Genomic DNA, 19,401 nt, shown 5'->3' with positions numbered 1-19,401 from the left:
AACACAGATACTTTATCTTTGGTCAAACATTGGCCTACATACTGAAATTCAGGCATCAGTAGCGTTTGTCACTGATGTTTCATGAACTCTGTTTTGCTATGACTTGCAGATTTAAAACACCCATTATTTAAATGCCACATTATTTAAGTGCTAACTTTTCTCCACTAAGAAAAACCCCAGAAAAAGGAAAGAAGCTCGGATCTGTATGCCATTCTGATAGCTCATTTTCTCGTTGGCTTTGTGACACTGCCCATGGCCGTGAAGTTACTGGTTGGTGCTGAAGATGGTGGCTGTGCGTTCTCAAACAAGAACTGTGCTTGTGCAGAGCTCAAAGAGGTGGAAACAGTGAAGTCAGTAAACTGAATAGGCCATATAGTTCTTTGCAAGTTCCAAAGACGCTCCAAACATGCAAGATGCTTTTCTTTAAAGAAAGAAAAAAAGCAAAACAGGCTGAATGCATCTCTAAAAACAATGTAATTTTGTGAGTGATTTGGCAGTTCAGATTTGCAGAAGTGAGGCCAGTGTGGCTCTTTTCAAAAAGTCTCTATCTCCAGCAGTACATTATCATGGTCTACTATCAGCTCAAAACTTTGTGTCTGAGAGTTCTCACCCTGGCGCTGTCACTGACCGCCCCGGTGACCTCAAGCAAGTCATTTAGCCCCGATTTCCTGCTCTCTCAAAGAACCCTGCCTGTGAATCCAAATTAACCCTCATTGTCACTGTTGAGTGGACAGAAAGGAGTCGTCCCCACAAACATGTACACAGCAGCCTCAGACCAGTGTTTAAAAGCATGGGAAAGATAGCGTTAATCTTTGTTTACATTTTCTCCCCGAATCCATGAGATTAGGGGTTTTTCGCTTGCCCTGCCGTTGAAATCTGAAACCCTTGTAGAGGTGGCCAGGTTTCCTCTGGAGACTTAAAAGAAGCCATTGAGAGCTGTGATAGTCAGAAGCCTCACATTTGAACTGGTTAGGGAAGACCAGAGGTCAACTTTTGTGCTCTTGAAAGCTAATTAAATAATTTCTGACAGCTGGTAGATACAGACCTCAAGACGGAGTAAGGGAGAGTTTACCTCCCCTCGTCTAATGATATTTTTTTGGTCCCCTGTGACATTTATCAGAATAAGCGCTCGATGACTCTCACACCCAGAGGTCTTACGACTGTTTTTATGGCCTGCCTCACAAAGCGGCCTGCCAATACGGAACGCTTAAAGGTTGTCATCAAAGTCAGAAGCGGAACAGTTCCAACAACTGCAGTTTTCATGCTGAATCAGAGAAAAACAGACATTTTTCAGCTGGGGGAAAATATAATCGAAATAACTATCTTTGTGCACATCTGTGTGTGTGTGTGTGTGTGTGTGTGTGTGTGTGTGTGTGTGTATGTGGCGGGGGGGTATGTACATGTACTTACTGAGGCCTGATGAAAATCAGACACACGCTTGTACTTTGTTAGTAACTCTTTCCCTTTGATTGGTTTTTAATCAACTATTTTGGTAGATGCTGTTGACATGCTTCTGTTGCCTGTCTTTACCAGTAAGATAGGAAGGGTTTGACTGCTTGAAAGAGAAACCAAAAGAAAACCACAAGAGAGAAAGAGGTGTGGAAGATGTTTCTGCTTCAGCCTTAAACACACAGGTTGAGTCAGAGCAACTTAAGAGATGTCTGTTTCATCCTCTGTCTTTACAGAGAAGGTGAGCAAAGAGCACACTCAGAAAGAAAACACCATCCGGACGACCACCAGGTAGGCCACCGTGGGGTCCCCTCAGATACCCCCTGTGGGAGTCATCAGGCCCGCATCACAGTTTGAACAGCGTTCCTCAAACCTTTTTCTTTTACTAGGTTCAGAAGTCACCCCCTTTCCACCATTTTGGGTTTGAACTTTGGTTGGTGGAAACAGTAGGGAAAGCAAAGGACCCCAAGGGGAAAGACCATTCATAGTTATTAAACATCTGAGGGTGTCACTGTGCTGCGAGTTTTCCTTATGCTTTTTTTTTTAATTCCTTACAATGATATTGTGAAGTGGATACTTATTATCCTCTTGGGCTAAAGTTTCCTGACTTGAGGGTTGAAGCGGGTGGCCAGACTGTGACTGGGAGCTGGGTCTGTGTGTCGGGGAAAGCCTCACTCGGTTGGCAGACCGAGTTCAACTGTGTTCCTCAGGAGCTTTGCGCTGTAAGCTGATCATTTGTCGCCAGGGACATCCCACCTTTTTAACTCACGGCATTGTTAGGAGAGCAAAAATGTAGAAGAAAGACAGTGCTTTCAAAACGTGCAGGAAAACTGACATCACTAACAACTGTAGGTAAGGAAGCATCCCCATTTGCCAGAGGAGTTTTCAGAGAAGGTTAGCCAGGGGGCTGCCTGCCCATCTGCCACCCGTTCTGAGCCTTATAACCACCCAGATCTGAGCTGGCAGGCAAGTGCCAACAAGCACAGACACCATCACTGGGAAGGGAACTCTGGGGAAAAACAGTCTCCCCCTTGGAAGGCTTTTTTAAAAATGTATTTTATTTATCTCTTGGACATGCCATGCTGCATGTGGGATCTTAGTTCTCCAACCAGGGATGGAACCTGTCCCCCACTGCATTGGCAGCAGAGTCCTAACCACTGGACCACCAGGGAAGGATGTTTCTCCCCCTTGGAAGGCTTTAAGTCAAGGAACTTTATTTCCTGAAAAAACTTAGATTCTTCCTTGTGCGAACTGTTGATGGATTTCGGGGTTTTAATTCTTGGGGCAGAAGATGTGACAGGAATCAAGCTCTGAGCATCACACAGGATGCTCACAGTACACAGGAACAGTGCTCCTTTGAAACTTCACCTGAGCTGTTTCTTCTTTTTAATCCTGTGAATTGAAATGTGGGACTGGCACATATTAAACAGTGATTAAAAGAGAGCAGGGTATACAGTATACAAACAGGGTTTGTATGCTGTTAGGGACAGAATCTGCCTCTAGCAGAACCCAGGCGTGGTCTCGGCCTTGATCCATGTGTGAGTATACAGATGGGAAACTAGTCTTGCAACCTGATCTGGCCTGTGCGTTGTGTTGGGAAATTGGTCTGGGTGGGTAGAGAAGTGATTTTGTCTTGTTCAGCTGGATGCCCAAATAGGAGGTGCAACTTGCTGGACATTCCAGACTGCCTTCACCATGTAATCTTGTTGTTCAGTCACTAAACGTGTCCAACTCGTTGTAACCCCATGGACTGCAGCATCCCAGGCCTCCCTGTCCCTTCCCTATCTCCTGGAGTTAGCCCAAGTTCATGTCCATTGAATCAGTGGTGCTATCCAACCATCTCATCCTCTGCCACTCTCTTCTCCTTTTACCTTCAATCTTTCCCATCATCAGGGTCTTTTCCAATGCGTCTGCTGTTCACATCAAGTGGCCAAAGTATGGGAGCTTCAGCATCAGTCCTTCCAATGAATATTCAGGGTTGGTTTCCCTTAGGATTGACTGGTTTGATCTCCTTGCAGTGCAAGGGACTCTCAAGAGTCTTCTCCAATGCCACAGTTCAAAAGCATAAAATGTAATCTTAAGGCTATTTTTAAAGTATCTATGCTATGTTCATTTGTCTAAACACATGAAATTGGCCGGATTGGTAGACATCGAAAGACAGCAGATTAAAGATAATAGGAGTCAAGTTTAATTTGCTTCCATAGGCTTCCTGAAGTGTCACAGGTCAGGTTCCCTAGACGCAGAGCCTGAGACAGGATTCTCATATGGGTGTGCTCAGGGCGACCTGCCGGGATGCAGTGGGTTGGGAGAGAGAAGGAGAGCTGAGCGAGAACGGGGTGTGAGCTGGGTTCTAGCTCCAGTTCCCTTCCACGGAGAGTTCTGAGACACGGATTGCACCACAGAGTAAATCCTGCCTCGAGGTAAAGGAGCCAGCTCTTGGTACCCCCTTATTATCTACTAATTCAGCAGGGAATGTGTGGCCCACCTCTCCAACCATGAGGGTGGTTCTCGCTGTGAGCAGCCAACACGCCCAGCACCGTGGGGGTGGGTGCACCAGTGCATTAAAGTTGACCTGGGCAGGACCCCAGCAGCGTCTCCTTGGAGGTTTCCTGCTGGCTCTTTAAGACTACATGATGATACTTATGTAAAGGAAAGGTATGCTGAGAGACCTTGTTACGGCATGCTCTTCAGATGTTCCCTGGGAAGAGGTAAGAGGAGGTTTGAACTCGCCCCAAACAAGTGAAATATGCCTCATAGCCTCAGTTCCCTTGGCTGGAGCTGGAGCATAATTATAGGATAGAAAAGACATTTTTTTTTAAAAGCCATTTGGCAAATATGAAGCAATCCTTAAATTCTCCTGTTGCTGGGAGATTATGAGTAAGAAGAAATCCAAATCAGATCTTTTGCCCAAAGCAAAGGAAGAGATGCTTCCTATGGGCCCCCCACCCCACCCCATGATGTAGCATTCAGAAATCAATGTTACGGGTTTCTCGGTTTGTTGTTCTTGGACAAAATCCTTGGTGTGTTTTTATTTTTCCTTTGAGTGGGCAACTTGCCCAATTAGCCTCTCGTCAAAGAGATCTCTTTTTTTTTTCCCTTCTTACCTCATTACTTAAGGTGGAATAGAATCAAGCTGCCTTGTGCCAAGAAATCCTCTATAACCTGAGTTACTGATAGCAGAAATAAGGAAAAAATACTAGTTCTATATCTTCTTTTTTGGTTCCTGTTTTAGAAAGAACTATGTTTTTTATAAGAAGTTTGCACAAGATCAACTAATGGGGGTTATGTTTTAAGGTATGATTTGTGATACTTTCCAAAACGATTTGCATCAAGCCTCCGAATTTCCATATCTCCTGATTTTTGTAAGTACTAAGTGGAACATTTGGTTAGTTACCTGATTTCCCATGTTTGATTTCCTAGAAGAAGCTGACCGTCCAGAAGGATCACTAATGATTGAAGTCAGAGTTCGGAGTTGTCCAAGTTTAAGGGTTCCTGGACACATTTGAGATGCTTTACTTATGAAGGGCAGCCCTGGATGCTGGCCTTAGTGCAGTATTGGGATCAGGCACTTCCAAATGCCAGTGGTTGCCTGAGCCCCTCTACACGTTGGGGTCTGCTCTTGAGGTCTGGAGATCCGGGGGAACCAGAGGGGAAAAGAGATGTGCAGTGCTGAAGAAAGAAACTGATTCTCTACAGTTCTCTCCCTGTCCTTTATCAACCCACAACTTCCACCACAGTTGATGATCATTATTAATCTTCACTGCAATTGCAACCACAAGAACAGAGGAAAAGTGTAGCAGCCCAGGGTGAGACACTCCATAGCTTGGCATTCTGATGTGTGCTGGTTTACCCAGGCTACAGGAAGCCCATCCCATAAAGGCTGATGACTGCACCCCTCTCCTCATCCAGTCCCCCCTCATCACAGCTGTCCATTGGCAATTCTCTTTGTCGATATCTCGATTACAAGATGGGAGACATGGAAAGAGAAAAGTGATGTTAGACAACATGCCTTCTTAGCTGTTTCATAAAAGAGGTTTTAGGTAAAGCCAAGGGTTGAAACCAGTAACTGTCAGGTTTCTGGATCACTGACTCTCAGTCTCATTGTTCAAAACCTCTTACAATGGAAAATTTCAAATATAGGCAAAAGCAGAGAATGTCCCCAGGATAGAGTTTAAACAGTTAGCGGTTCATGTTAGTTCACGAATGTTGTCTCATCCATCCCTTCGTTTTGTTCTTCCTTCCCCTAGATTATTTTGAAGCAAATCCTAGACAACATTTAAAGAACTAGATTGAAAATGTCTTTTTAAAAAATCATTCTAATAACTTAGACTCAGCCACTTAAATTAGGATCATCTTCCCAAAAGCAAAGAAGAAGACAGTCCAGCAGGGCACCCCATGTGGCCAGGCAGTGAAATCAATCTGCTTAGCAGCTGGGATTTTGGATTGTGTGGTCCTGCTCACCCATGCCTTGACCTTACCCTTTTTCCACCCATGTCTGTGCCCTCCTGGGGGCACCTCCGTTGAATCAGTCCTTCAGTTGGAGCTTCACTGTAAGTGCTAAAACAGCAGTTCTTCTGCCTGTTTAACCTTAGAGTGGAGAAAATTCAATCTAAGTGTAAAGAAGTCTCTGCGTCCCCTTTGAGATAGCGCGTGGCATTCTTAATGCCATTCTGCCTGACAAACGAGATGGGTCCACGCGGACCCAGGAGAACAGAAAGACTGGAGGCTTAAGAGACTAATACAATCTTGATTTTTAGATTTCCTTTCCCGGCACAACCCTAGGTTCTGCCGGGAGCAGATAACCAGCTAATACGATCATTTGTAGATGAAAATATATGAGGCGTGATATCATAACCAGATCCCAAAGTTTAATGGAATAAAAAGAAGATCTACATCTTCTGACATGGACCATCACCCAGCCAGATGCTGGATAAGATCGAAGTAGGAAAATGGAACCCTAGAGTAAGAATCAGATAGCTCCTGGCAGGTGAATTGGACATGCTTGATGTTGTGTAACACCATGAACTTCAAACAATGGCTGCCAAGAACCTTCTCTTGGTTATTTGTTCTCTCTTCTCCGTTAATAATTCAGTGTCCATGGGGATATCAGATTGCAGGCCTATGAGGAAAGCTTCTCACACCTGGCTTGCTCTGCTCCAGGAGCCAGGAAGTATTTACCTGAATAGTTTGTTTTGTTTTTTTTCCCCCTCCATTACTAGATGAAAAGCAGAAGTGGGAAAATCAGAAAGGTAGAGTCAGATCATGCTGTGCCAACCAATATTTAATTTGCCCAATTTCCAGAATTTGAAATGCGGGCTATTTTTCTGTGATTTAGATAAAGGCTCTTCACAGTGTTTACTAAAAGACATGTGTACTTGAAAGTGTCCAGTATAGAATTTGCCTGGGTGGTGGTTTGGATGCTTGTCCTTAAATATTTATGAGTCAGTAATAGAAATTGCACAAATTTGTTAGAGTGTGATGCAGTGCTTCAATTTGTGCAATTTCCCCTTTTCGTTTTTTAAGAGGCGTTAAGAGAACAATGTTCCATTACCTTAGAAAGGAAAAGATTACAAATAAAGAACACTGGATTACGTGGAAGCAATTAAGAAAATAAACAGGAAGCAGAGCAAATGAAATTGATATTTGAGTAGCTCTGCCTATAGTTGCTTGACCCTTTATATTTTCTGACTTTAAAGGCATAGAACTTTGTTTCTGAAAAATGAAAATTGCTGCTAATTTCATGGAGTCCCTCTAGTTAAGACTTTAAGTGCTTTTTTGGTCAAGTCAAGGCTGTTGGTGGGCCATTGCAAATTTTTTAAAACACCCTTCGTCAAGACACTGCCATCTACTGGAATACTGTCTTAATAAATATGCAAATCTATGATGTCTGTGATGTTGAATACTGATCCACCCCCAGGTAGGGCTTCCCTTATGGCTCAGCTGGTAAAGAATCCGCCTGCAATGTGGGAGACCTGGGTTTGATCCCTGGGTTAGGAAGATCCCCTGGAGAAGGGAAAGGCTACGCACTCCACTACTGTGGCCTGGAGAATTCCGTGGGCTCTATAGTCCATGGGCTTGCAAAGAGTCGGACACGACTGAGCGCCTTTCACTTTCACGCCCAGATAAGGTACCTCTGTCTGTTCAGTGCACAGCCTGTACCACTGTCTGTAGCTGCCCTGACATAAATGTTGACTGCAGTGTTTTCCATTGGCAGTCCATCTTTTTCAATTTTTCTTTGAGTTTTCATTTTTCCAAAGAAGTTAAAATTCATCCTTAAACAATGGGTTCTTTGTTTTGAATACATAGAGCTGCAGACTACTTTGTGCCTTGCTGCCCTTTGAGATTTTTTTCCCTTCTTCCTGCGCCAAACCTTCCTCAGTCCTTTTCTCTGTTCCTATGCGCCGTTGTCCTGTAGGTACCACGCTCTGCCATTCTTCTCCCATCTGTGACCTCTCCATCAAGCCCTTATAGTTGAGACACTGCTCCCAGGACTGCTAAAGTAGTGTCAGTATGGAGAGGCAGGTTTCAGTCTTCCTTTCAAGGATCTGAAGAGGGCTGTGCCTTTCTTTCCTTCCATTTCCGTGGTCTCTCTCATCTTTATTTCTACTGGCTTGCAACAGTGTTCTGTGTGTGGAGCCCAGAGCAGTCAGGAATAAGTTGTAAATCTACGTCTCTGTAAGCAGACATCCTTCTTTGACAGATCATACACAGGGGACATGTGCCATGCGGCTCAGGCACCACCTTCCCTCCTGCTCTTCTAATCTGGGGTTTTCCCTCAATGGTCTCTCCATAGCTGTTACTAGAAATATCTCCAGCAGTCCGGGGTTGACCTCTGTGGAGGGGGCAAGCCCTGGTGGACAGCACAGCAGCCCGGGGCCCGTCCACATTTCACGGGCATTACAGTGAAATGGGACAAGGCTCTTGCGTCACTGCAGGGAAGACTGAGTTTATCTGTGCTCTGCTCACCTCGGCAGAAGCCCATTGTCCTCGTTCACGTACCAAGTCGGCTTCCTGCGGGAGAGCCGGCTCCTTCCATGAGCTGACATTTCACAGATCTGGACATGCAGGTCCACTTCCGTGGTTGTGCCTGGCTCCGGCTCCCCCGGGTCTGGCCTCCCTGTCTCCACCACCGTCGACAAGGCCTGGCATTGTGCTTCTTGTCCTGAGAAGTTTCCTGGCTCGGCGGTGGATGAATGCTCGAGTTGCAGCAACAGGCATTGTTCCTTGAAAACTTGGTGTTAGGTTATACAGGGTAGAAGCCTGCCTCTAGGATACACTTAACTAGAAGTACTTTTCAGAGAAGAAAATTTAACAACGTTACCAAAATGTAGTCTTCGTAAAATACCCTACTTTTCTTCTACAATATTTTAAACAGTCTTTTTCTTCCATGACATTCAGCCTTCTGCAGCTGAAGTCAACTGATATTAACGGAATCAGATTTTAGATAACAATTTCCCTTGCCCACGTCTTTTACAACTGCTTCAGTTAGATCATCCTTGGCTTATTCTTTAAAAGACTAAGAGTATCTTTAAAAAGAAAGAATTCCAAACTGTAAAACTTAATCATTTTTTAAGTTTTAAAAAATAACTTTTATTTTCAGAGACTGTAGGAGGCCATAAAGAAGAAATAATAACCACTTATAATCAATCCTGCTACCCAGAGGCAGCCGCTGACTGCTAGGTTGGTGGTGTGTATCCTGGCTGAATTTTTATCTATTCATAGATGTATACTTTCCTATCAAAACTGGATCCTACCATATGTACTGTTTTATAATCTTCTCTTTTACCTAGTAATGTATTTAGAACTTCTTTTCATATCAGTAGACATAACCCAATATTATTCTTTTTAATATTTGCATGTGCCCTAATTTATTTAATATGTCTCCTTAATTATTGAGTATTAAGGGCTTGGTTTTGTTTTCCCAAGTTGTTGCTAATATAAACAATGCCAGGATTAATTGACTCAAGAAACATGCACAGTTTTCAGGCTTTTCTATGAATTGTCTAATTGATTTTCAAAAAGTTTGAATTAACAATTTTACTAGAAGCTAATGAGAGAGAGAGAATATTTTAAAGGTCTTTGATTTATCATTAAAAAAAATTTTTTTTACCAACTGGAAGGTTAAAAATTATATCTCATAGTTAAGACCTTTTCATTTATTGATTTCTGGTGATATCAAACATTTTGTTCATGAGGAGGCATTTTTATTTGTTTCTTTTTTTCAACTTTTCATTCATTGTCATGTTTTTCTGTCTGGTAGTTGGTCTGGGTTGAACTTTTTGTTTGATTGTTGATATTGATTTTTTTTTATTATGAAAAATTTTAAAACAAAGCAAAAGAAATAATACAATAAACCACCATATCCCCACCACCCAGGTTGAATAAATATTTGTTACACTTATTTCACCAGTTTTTTCTCCTTATATTTTAGATCACATCCAGGCATGACATTCACTCTCACATTCTTTGAGATATCTATCTCTAAAAACTAAGGGCATTTTCTGCAATACCATTGCACACCTTATAAACTAACAACATGTTTGATTGGTTTATAATTGCTAAGAAGGTTCAATTTGATTGGCACCAGCCAAGTATACAGCCATGTCAATGAGGAGGAAGAGGAACCACATCTTGGCTTTCTTATCACCTCCAAAAATTAAAATTGGGGGTCTGTATGGGTCGGCAAGTGATGGAGTGACTTTGGCTCTCCATCTGCCCACAAGCCCCTTTAGATACCCACTGAGTCTGCAGTGCCAAGTTTCAATCTGTAGATAAATGTGATTCCTTCAAGTTTTACTCACTGCAGTCCTTCTTTCTTTGAAAATGTGTGCACCCAACATGATGAATGACCAGCTTTCTAGGCCTAGCCCATGGGGGTCATAAGAGGGCTTCTCTGATGCATCCCTTTTCAGCTTGAATAGGGAGTGTGCTGTTTCAGATGTTCGGGTTATCCTCAGGTCAGAGACTCACGGTTGTTTCTCATCTCAAGCACTCTGCTCCACCCACGTCCCCTGACCTGCCGCCCAGGGTTCTTTTACTCAAATAAGTAAATAAATAAAATAACTTAAGAGTAAGGGTCCTCGGGAGGGACCGTGTACATGAATGCCATTAAAACCTTGTGTTCCTTCATTTTACATTACCTTTTTAACTGACCTCAAAGAGGTTATAACAGGGAAACTGGCAGTGACTTTTCTATCTGAAACGTTGATATCTGGGCCCATTTCAGAAGAAGCAGCTACGCAATCTCATCCAAAACGAAATGAAGATCCAAGGGAGCAGTGAGGATGACCACATAGCTTCTGAAGTGACATATAGATCACCATGCTGCAGCAAAAGGGCCTTACCAACGTTGCTGAAAATCATCTTACAAAAATTGGTAGAACTAAGCAGTTTATATATTTCAAATACCATCATTTTATAAATAAGTTACAAAACATAGAGTTACATAAACCTATGCACAAGAAATAACAAGCATCTGTTATTATAAATTATTAGCAAATACCCAAGGACAGTACCATTTGAGAAAAAAATAAGCACTCCCTAAAGAAAATTGCATTAATCATGAAAATTAAGTTGGAAATGAAATAATGTCATTTGATCATTTTTTAAATGGCGTACGTAAAAATAAAGTGTGGCAGTGTTTTTGTAGTTGTGATCATAGTTTCATGCAAGCTAGTCCAGCTGCTCAGAGAGTTTCTTCTGACCTTAAAGTATTTGAGGAAATGTTGAGAAGATAGTTACAACTAATTGAGATACTTCCCCTTATCTTCAAATAATTCTTTCTTTTTTGATATGTTTGAAAGCTTTTTTTAAAAAAAGAAACTATGATGCTTTGTGTTCTGTGTCAATGACTGTGGCATATTATTTGTTGGTAAGGTCTCAGTTTTATTGAGAGAAAATGTTTCCGGTTTGTTCTCATTTCCTTTGGTTTCATGACCTATCGGTGGAGATTCTGTATAGAAGTTGCTGGGATCCATTTCAGTCTGCAACATTCATATTTCACATGGTCAGAAAGTCCTGGAACTAGAGTAAGATTTATTCTAGGAAGAATTTAGCCCGTCAGCCTGTCTCTGCTTGAGGCTTTCAGAGGCATAGAGGATTGTTTCCTTGACTAGTGCCACCTGCTCATTTCAAAATATAAATGTAGCGAGTCACTCTGGGGAATATATGTCTCAAGGTCTAAGTAATCCAGTAATTCAAGGTCTAATTAATTAAATAATTCATTAATTTGATTATCTTTAAAATACCAGTACAATGGTTGTTGACAAATAAATGGAATTCCAGTTCTTAAAAAAAATTAACCTGATATATCAATGCAGAAAACTAGTAGTTCAGTGTCTGACTTGCGAGCTGGGGCTGAGTGGAGATTGAGGCAGCGCTCTTACCAGGAGGGGCTTAGGGCCATCTGGTGAGGTGGCCCCGGGGCAGGTGTGTCCTGGGAGGCAGTTTGTGGCTGCAGAGAGAGCTTTGCCTCCCACAGAACTTTTCCACCCAAGAAGGGGGCTTCTGGCTCTCCTTTCACAGTATATAACTTCTTCAAAATATATAAGTCAGATCATCTGGTCTTAAAATTTCCTTAAAATACAGCAAAATAAAAATTAACTAACATTCTTTTGGACATATTTTACCCAGCTCTTGGGGAAAAAATCCAGAAGCCCTGTTACGTTACGTGACACATAGCTGAAGAGATCATTAAGTACTTTTACCAGAAAATAGTTGCTTGGCTTCCCTGGTACCTCAGGCAGTGAAGAATCTGCTTGCAATTCAGGAGACCTGGGTTTGATCCCTGGGTCAGGAAGATCCCCTGGAGAAGGAAATGGCTACCCACTCTAGTATTCTTGCCTAGGAAATCTCATGGACAGAGGAGCCTGGTGGGCTGCAGTCTGTGGGGTCCCAGAGTCAGACACAACTAAGCACCTAACATTTTCACTTTTCCACTTGAAAATACATCATCTATTTATACTGATTGAAGAAAATTTTGTCTATGTGTGGATTGAAGGCAGACTATCTCTTCAGGATGACTTGCCCAAAACTCTTACATTTAATAGAAATAAGTAGATTTCTATTCTATAAAACAATCCTGAAATAAGTAGATCCTTATAGATTCTGAGGACAAATTCATTACAGAGCAGTCTTTTTTTCTTGCTTAATCTTTGTTTTCTATTTGCTATCCCCAGGCTCAATCCTTAAAGTCATTACTATTTCTTTTGGAAGGAAAAAATTTATTTCTTCTCTGTTGCTCCTTTAAAATTACAGTGCCATTTCTAAGTGTGAAGTTTTTTTCCTTAACGCACTCTTACCTACTGTATCCACCTTCTTTTCCTGTTCCTTTCTGCTTTGTTTTGCTATCATAATGGGAGTGAGAATTCCCGGTAACTTGTTGATTTCACTGGTGGCCCACAGGGACTGGTTTGCAAGTAGCTGGGTCTTCTCTTTTGCATGAAGCTGAGTTCCCTGTTGTCATTCATATGTAAAAGGTGGAAATATTTGTGCCACTTAGCAAAATGTATCACTATTTAGGGCTATAATCTTTTATGAACTCTTTCATTATTTGCTTTAAATCTTTTCTTTTTGCAGCCCTGGGCTGTTGACCTCACAGCCCATGCCATTGAATGCCTGGAATTGTCCAGTCACAGTAACACCAGTGCCCTTTCATGTTTAACTCTTAGATTTTCTGCAGGAGAAAAATCAAATTATGCATTAATTGTCCTTTTTAGTTTTGTCCAGAAAAGAAACTTGAATAGGACAAACGTTTTTTTTCTTTTCTTTTTTGTAAACATTATTATTATTAAAATATTTATTTATTTAGCTGCACTGGATCTTCGAGGCAGCATGCATGATCTTTAGTTGCACTCTTTTAATCCAGTGGCTAAGACTCTGCATGCCCAGTGCAGGGGGCCCAGGGTTTGATTCCTGGTCGGGGGACTAGATCCCATATGGCGCAACCAGGAGTTCACATGATACAATGTTTTGTCTTTTCTAAGTGACATAAGCCAGGAAAAGTCACGGAGGAGTTGGACAGTTGTAAGTCTATACCAGCAGCTTCCAGGTGCAGTGTCTCAGTATTCATCCAGTATCTATACGAGGTAGCTAGTCTTGGAGTGACTTATTGTGTGAGCCCAAAAGGGAGATGAGGTGGTAGATGGTGATGTTGTTCATTGAGAATAAGTGCTGATTCCTTCCCCCAGAAGGCATTAGCTCCTCTACCAACTTTTTACCAAAAATATGAACCAGAAATACATCATTTTCTGGATACCTTTTGCCTTTCTTCCACTTCCTAAACTCTTTCTGTTGGAGGGGCTCTTTCACAGTGAAATGACTAAACGGAGTTGAAGGGAGAACTGTGCAGCATTCACAAGCCAGCTCCTTTTTTTCTGGAAGAATAGTGACCATCTAAGCAGTTGAACAACAGTGCACACGTGCCTCAGAGTTGAGTACATTATAAAGTCTGCAGTTCATTGTCTGCTTTCCTTCCTGAAAAGTGCAGACCCGGTTCATTCTGTGTTAGGCAACCTCCTGGGCCTCCCCTCTCTGCCCACCACCCTCTCCCACCATCCACAGACCCTGCAGCCTGAGCGAGGGGCCAGTTTGTCCACCGCAAAGCTGGGCATCTGCTGAGAGCAGATGGGCTTCTGCACTTTGCAGACCCTGTGAGGCACAGAAGGAGAAAAGGGACTTAAGCACCACCATCTCCACATTCTGAGAGTGGCAGTGCTTGGAGCTAAGCTACAAGTACAGTGTCTTCTGTCCTCAGAGCACTGGCAGAGTTAAAGACGACCAGCACCGTTGTAGATCTAATCCCGTTAAGCCAGCCCATGTTACACAAGGCACACTCCCAAGTTTAGTTTTCCTTTCCTTCTCCTCTGCCTGAAACATGGTTGCCAGTCTAGGAGACTGCAAGATGAATATACCGATGTCAGTGTGGCCGTTTCTCGAGCTGAGACAGAGGTTTCCGAACACCTGATGCCCTTCTTAACGCTTGCCTCTTCGTTTGGGCGTAATGGCAAAGATGAGCTTGCCCTGAGAGGCAGTGGGTGTAGGCAGCCAGGCATGTTTAGGATTACAAAGTTGTTGTAGGAACGAGGACCCCTTCCAGGGCCCGAAACTGGGCTCTTATCTAACACGCGGAAATGAATTGTCCGAGGAGACACATGTGCTGACAAAGCAGGAGATTTTATTGGGAAAGGGCACCCGGCTGGAGAGCAGTAGGGTAAGGGAACCCAGGAGAACAGCTCTGCTGCGTGGTTCACAGTCTCGGGTTTTATGGTGATAGTTTCCGGGTGGTCTTTGACCAATCATTCTAATTCAGACTCTTTCCTGGTGGCGCAGGCATCGCTCAGCCAAGATGGATGCTAGCAAGAGGGATTCTGGGAAGTGAACGGACACGCGGTGTCTCCTTTAGACCTTTCCCAAACTCTTCCGGTTGGTGGTGGCTTATTAGTTCCATATTCCTTATCAGGACCTCCTGTCATAAAACATCTCATGCAAATGGTTACTATGGTACCTGGCCAGGGTGGGCGGTTCAATCAGTGTGCTTCCCTAACAAAGTGATCAGGCTTGGCTTGCAGAAGTTTCTTTAGAAAAAGAAAGTTTTCTTTCCTATAGACAAGGGGCATGTCTTCTCTTTTAGAGAGAAGTAAAAGTTAAAATCATTTTCTCGTGTTCTGTTTCTCAATTGAAAAAGCCTTTCTTTGGTTCCCTGGGATCCTGCCTACTGAAACGGTGCTCCCATCCTCCCTCCACACCCCCTCCTTCTGCTGTCTCGTCCTTTTGTCCTGTTTGTTCCGAGAAGCCGCCGTGATTCTGTATTGTTCATGCGTTCCGTAGATGTTAAGAGATCAAGCAAAAGGCAGTGTAGCCCAGCTTAATGGGCAAGGATGCAGAATGCAAGGCCCATGTGCCTAAGTCCAGATCCCATCTCAGCTCATGCACATGGGCAGCTACTTACCTTCTCTGTACCTGAGTCTCTTCATCTGTAAAATATAGATGATAGTAATAACAATGGTCGTAACCCTATAGGGTCCTTGTGAGGATTCAGGGAAGTTAATACACACAAAGCACTTTAGAGCAGTGCCAAATACTTAGTAAGTGATGTGGTGTTAGTTGCCATTTTTTATTGAGCATGTACTAGGCTCAATTTTATTGAGCATGTACTAAGAACTTTGACATGAAAAATCTTACTTAACCCTTTGAAAGTAAAAAGAAAGTAAAAGTGTTAGTCACTCAGTCGTGTCAGATTCTTTGTGACCCCATGGACTATAGCCTGCCAGGCTCCTCTGTCCATGGAATTCTCCAGGCAAGAATACTGGGGTGGGTTGCTATTCTCTTCTGCAAGGGATCTACCTGACCCAGGGGTTGAACTCAGATCTCTGGCATTGCAGGAAGACTCTTTACCATCTGAACCACCAGAGAAGTTCCTACTTAACCCTTTACAGCTCACCTATAAAGATGATATTTTAAAAGCTCTTTTCCAATAGTGAAACCGAGTGTGAGGGAATTCACACTAGTGGTCCCGTGTTTTGGACTCTGCGCTCTCACTGCTGAGGATTCAATCTCAGATCGGAAAACTAAGATCCCACAAACCTCTTGGCGGAGCCAGAAAAAAAAAAAAAAGTAACTGAGGCTAGAGAAAGATTGTTGACTTAGCAAAGTCACTTAACCATTAAGTGACCAGTATGGAATTCAGACTCAGATCCTTCTGATTCCAAACTCAATGCTGAACCACAGCACTCCCAGTGTGCATGGATCTGAATGCCGAGCATTGCAGAGCGATCTGGACTGAGACTGATGCTCTGTTAACGAGGCATCTTCTCTTTCTAGATAAGATCTTACACCAGGCTTCAGCTGCCTTGACTTGCCGAAGTTTCTCCGTCAATTCTTTGCCCCTCAGGTTGCCAGTCCTTTTGTGCTTTTCCAGTATCCAGCCTGACTCCCTTCTAATTCTCCGCTCCCTCAGAAGAAATCTTTTCTATACAGAATAAAGCTGGCCTCCAGGGTAGAAAATTATTTGGAAGGCTGTTTCCCTCAGCAGTTGACTCAATTTCTTCTGAGCAGCTGGGTGGTAATAGGGCTTCATTCCACACCTGGCTGGAAATCTGAAGAGGACACGTGAAGATGCAGAGCTAGCAGAACCTAAGATGCTCTTCCCAGCATGTAGCGTGGCACCCTCTGCTCTGTTCACCCCCAGACCTTTGGGGTTGGTCAGAAATGTTGCTGTGGCCTTTACCTGACCTGCTGCTTAAACAGGTTTTCAGCCTGCCTGTGTCGAGGCCACCTTGCAGTGTCGGCCACCAGAGTCACCATGTCCCATGTGGGCTGATCCTCTGGCCACCTGACTCGTGTTCTCCAACTCGCCGGACAGAGCGTCCTGAAACTGAAATCGCATTTCATGCTCCCTTCCTTAACACACTGGCAGGTTGACGAAGCTGTCATCCCTGCTTGCCGTGTGCCCACCCCACCGCGGCTCTAGCCTCATCCCCTTTCGTAGATTGGCTTTGTTCTCTCATTGTGCAGGGGACATGTCCCCCGCCCTGTCCTCGCCCCCGGAACCCTGACAGTGCTACTCTCCATTCAGCTGTGGCTTCTGCAGCTGTTTCTGTCCTTCCAGGCCAAGCCAGACCCCCTACTGCGACCCCACGCCCCTCTCCTCCACAGCCTAGTCTACTTGGAGTGCCCACACAGGTCTTCGAGCCCCTCTGCTGTTTGCATCTGTAGCCCGTTTTGCTGATGTTCTCTTTCCAGTGTCTGGCACACCCAGGTACTCACCAAATGGTTACAGCAACACTGAGGGAAAGAAGGCAATGCATACCTTTCTTTGGGGCAAAAAAAAAGGTGATATTCCTAGATACCCTGAGGGGCCCCTCTTGGGATTCTTGGTGTCCCCTAAGGAAGTGTCCGCATCTCAGACCAGACAGTTGCATGAGCCTCCTGAACTCTCAAGTGCCAGGCTCATTCCAGTGTAACCGAGGGCACATTGCCTGATCTTTCCCTGTGCCCTTGGGCCAACTGGTGGTTGTTCCCAAGTGATGTTCCCAAGTGACCTGTCCACTCGGATGTGAGGGTGTCATTGTCACCTTGTCTAGAGGCTTCAGAGCTAAGGAGGCGGGAATCGTGAACTCCCACACTCTGGGTCTGACCAACAGTCCTCCAAGGGCTCCACCTCCTTAGAAGTTCTTTGATGATTAACCAGTCATCCCAGCAGTCCACTGACCCTTCATTATCAGAGCAACCTTTCTTCATGCATTTTATACAGGAAACTTTATACTTTTTGTTGATTCGTAAGGAAAGGGTAATTAACTTATGCTCCCCTGGGGTCTAGACAGAGATACAGATACAAACAGCTTATGTTGATTGAGCACTTACTGTTTGCCAGACACTGTGAGAAACACATTTCGTGGACTAGTTTGCTTAGTCCTTGTGAGTAGGTGTAGATCTGTTCTCTTTCCGCTTTATAGAAGAGAAACGAAGGCTCAGAAAACGTAAGTGACTTGTGCAAGGTCACCCAGCCATCAGTGGAGGACCTGAAATCTGGACCTAGATCTGCTTGCTCTCGAGTGTACACTCTTAGCTCCCACGCTGCTTTGCCTTCCTTGGGTTTTAGGGTCACTTGCAGGTTATGAGATGTTTGGCATGAAGCAGCATGTCTTCCCGCTCCCCATCACTGACTAGCCTGTAGCCAGGTCACTTTCTAAGCCTATTTGAACTGTTTTGTGTTTAAGATGTAAATAAAAAGCGTGGCACACAAAGTTGCATCAAGTCTAGCCTAATAGTCCTGTGAAATTATATTGTTAATTGTGTTTTACTTTTAAAAGATAGGTATGTCTTCCATTTTTATTTTGATGTTTCCTTCTTAACGTTTAATGAGTTACCCATGACCGTTGAGCATGTTTAGAAAAGCAGTATCAGTCATGGGGGTCCTAGGCTTGTGTGCCCCCAGATACATTCCTTCCTCTGATCTAAGGTTTTGCAGAAGCCTGATCCCTGCTGGCTGTGTGCCTCTGACTTTTCAGCCAATCAGAGCCTTTGGTGGGGTGAGGGGCGGGGTTTCAGAAAGAGCCTGGGTATTTGCCGCCCTCCCTGTCTGCCCCCTGCAGCAGCTGTGGTTCCAGCTTCCTGCTAGGCAGGCTCACCTTGCCTCTGGCTTCCACCAGGTGACCCAGTCTCCTTGGGCTCCATTTACCTCTTCCTTTTGTCTCTCCAGCCTTAGGATGGTGGTGGCTTCCTGCTCCTCCTATCTCTGGGCTGTACTGTTTTCCTCTAGGAACCTTCCATCCCTGTGCACCCAGTTCCTTCAGTGACATGTTCTCTGTTGTAAATAAATAGGGCTTTCCTTTCTCCATGCTGCACTCTGTTGTATATTCCAGTATTCTCACACGGGATTGCAATGCAGTTTGTTTTGGAGGCATGGAAGATGGATGATATGATTGGGTTAAAATTCTCCGATTAAAAGAAGCCAGAGTGTTTGTGTTTGCCGTGACTGAGGTGTTAGGAGGGCAGAACCCTGCCTGGGGTGTCTGGTGTCTAGTTCTAGCTGAGTCACTAGGGGAGTTTAGAATCACTCAAGTCAGAGCCTCAGTTTCTCGGAAAATGAAAGCGCTCCTCGGGGTCCTTCCCGGCAGCCCCATTAGCTGGCTGTAACTCCTTCCACACCAAAAGAGTTGTAGGATGCACACTCAAGTCCCTGTGGGGACCAGCGAGTCGTTTCCGTGAGTGCGGTGGGCCCTGACTCCAGCCATCTGCCCTTCTGAGGCGGGCTATTGGTCCCCCAGGGACCAGGGGACAGCATGTGGGTGAGCTGGGGCCGCTCTGTCTCCGCCCTGGAAAGAACCTCAAACGGGCTTTTCTGACCTGACCCAGGAGGTGTGTGCTCACTGAGGCACAGCACACTCACAGAGCATATAGTGCAGAAGTACAACATACCGCTCAGCTGTCCTGACTGTGGGTCTAACAGTG

At 44.1% G+C, this 19,401-nt stretch overlaps 1 protein-coding gene across 7 annotated transcripts in view; it reads left to right on the top strand.

The window, feature by feature from the left end:
• ZNF827 (zinc finger protein 827) overlaps positions 1-19,401 on the top strand; it is a 192,280-nt gene that overhangs the window by 104,123 nt on the left and 68,756 nt on the right. For all 7 annotated transcript variants that reach the window (XM_025268127.3, XM_006065714.4, XM_044930474.2 and 4 more), the window contains exon 7: positions 1,686-1,740. In XM_025268127.3, the coding sequence (XP_025123912.2) occupies positions 1,686-1,740 (55 nt within the window). The remainder of the gene's footprint in view (positions 1-1,685; positions 1,741-19,401) is intronic.

Source organism: Bubalus bubalis, chromosome 17, assembly GCF_019923935.1.
Source record: "Bubalus bubalis isolate 160015118507 breed Murrah chromosome 17, NDDB_SH_1, whole genome shotgun sequence".
NCBI classification, from domain to species: Eukaryota; Metazoa; Chordata; class Mammalia; order Artiodactyla; family Bovidae; genus Bubalus; species Bubalus bubalis.
The sequence above is the reverse complement of the archived record's forward strand: the minus strand, read 5'-3'. Positions and strand labels throughout refer to the sequence as shown.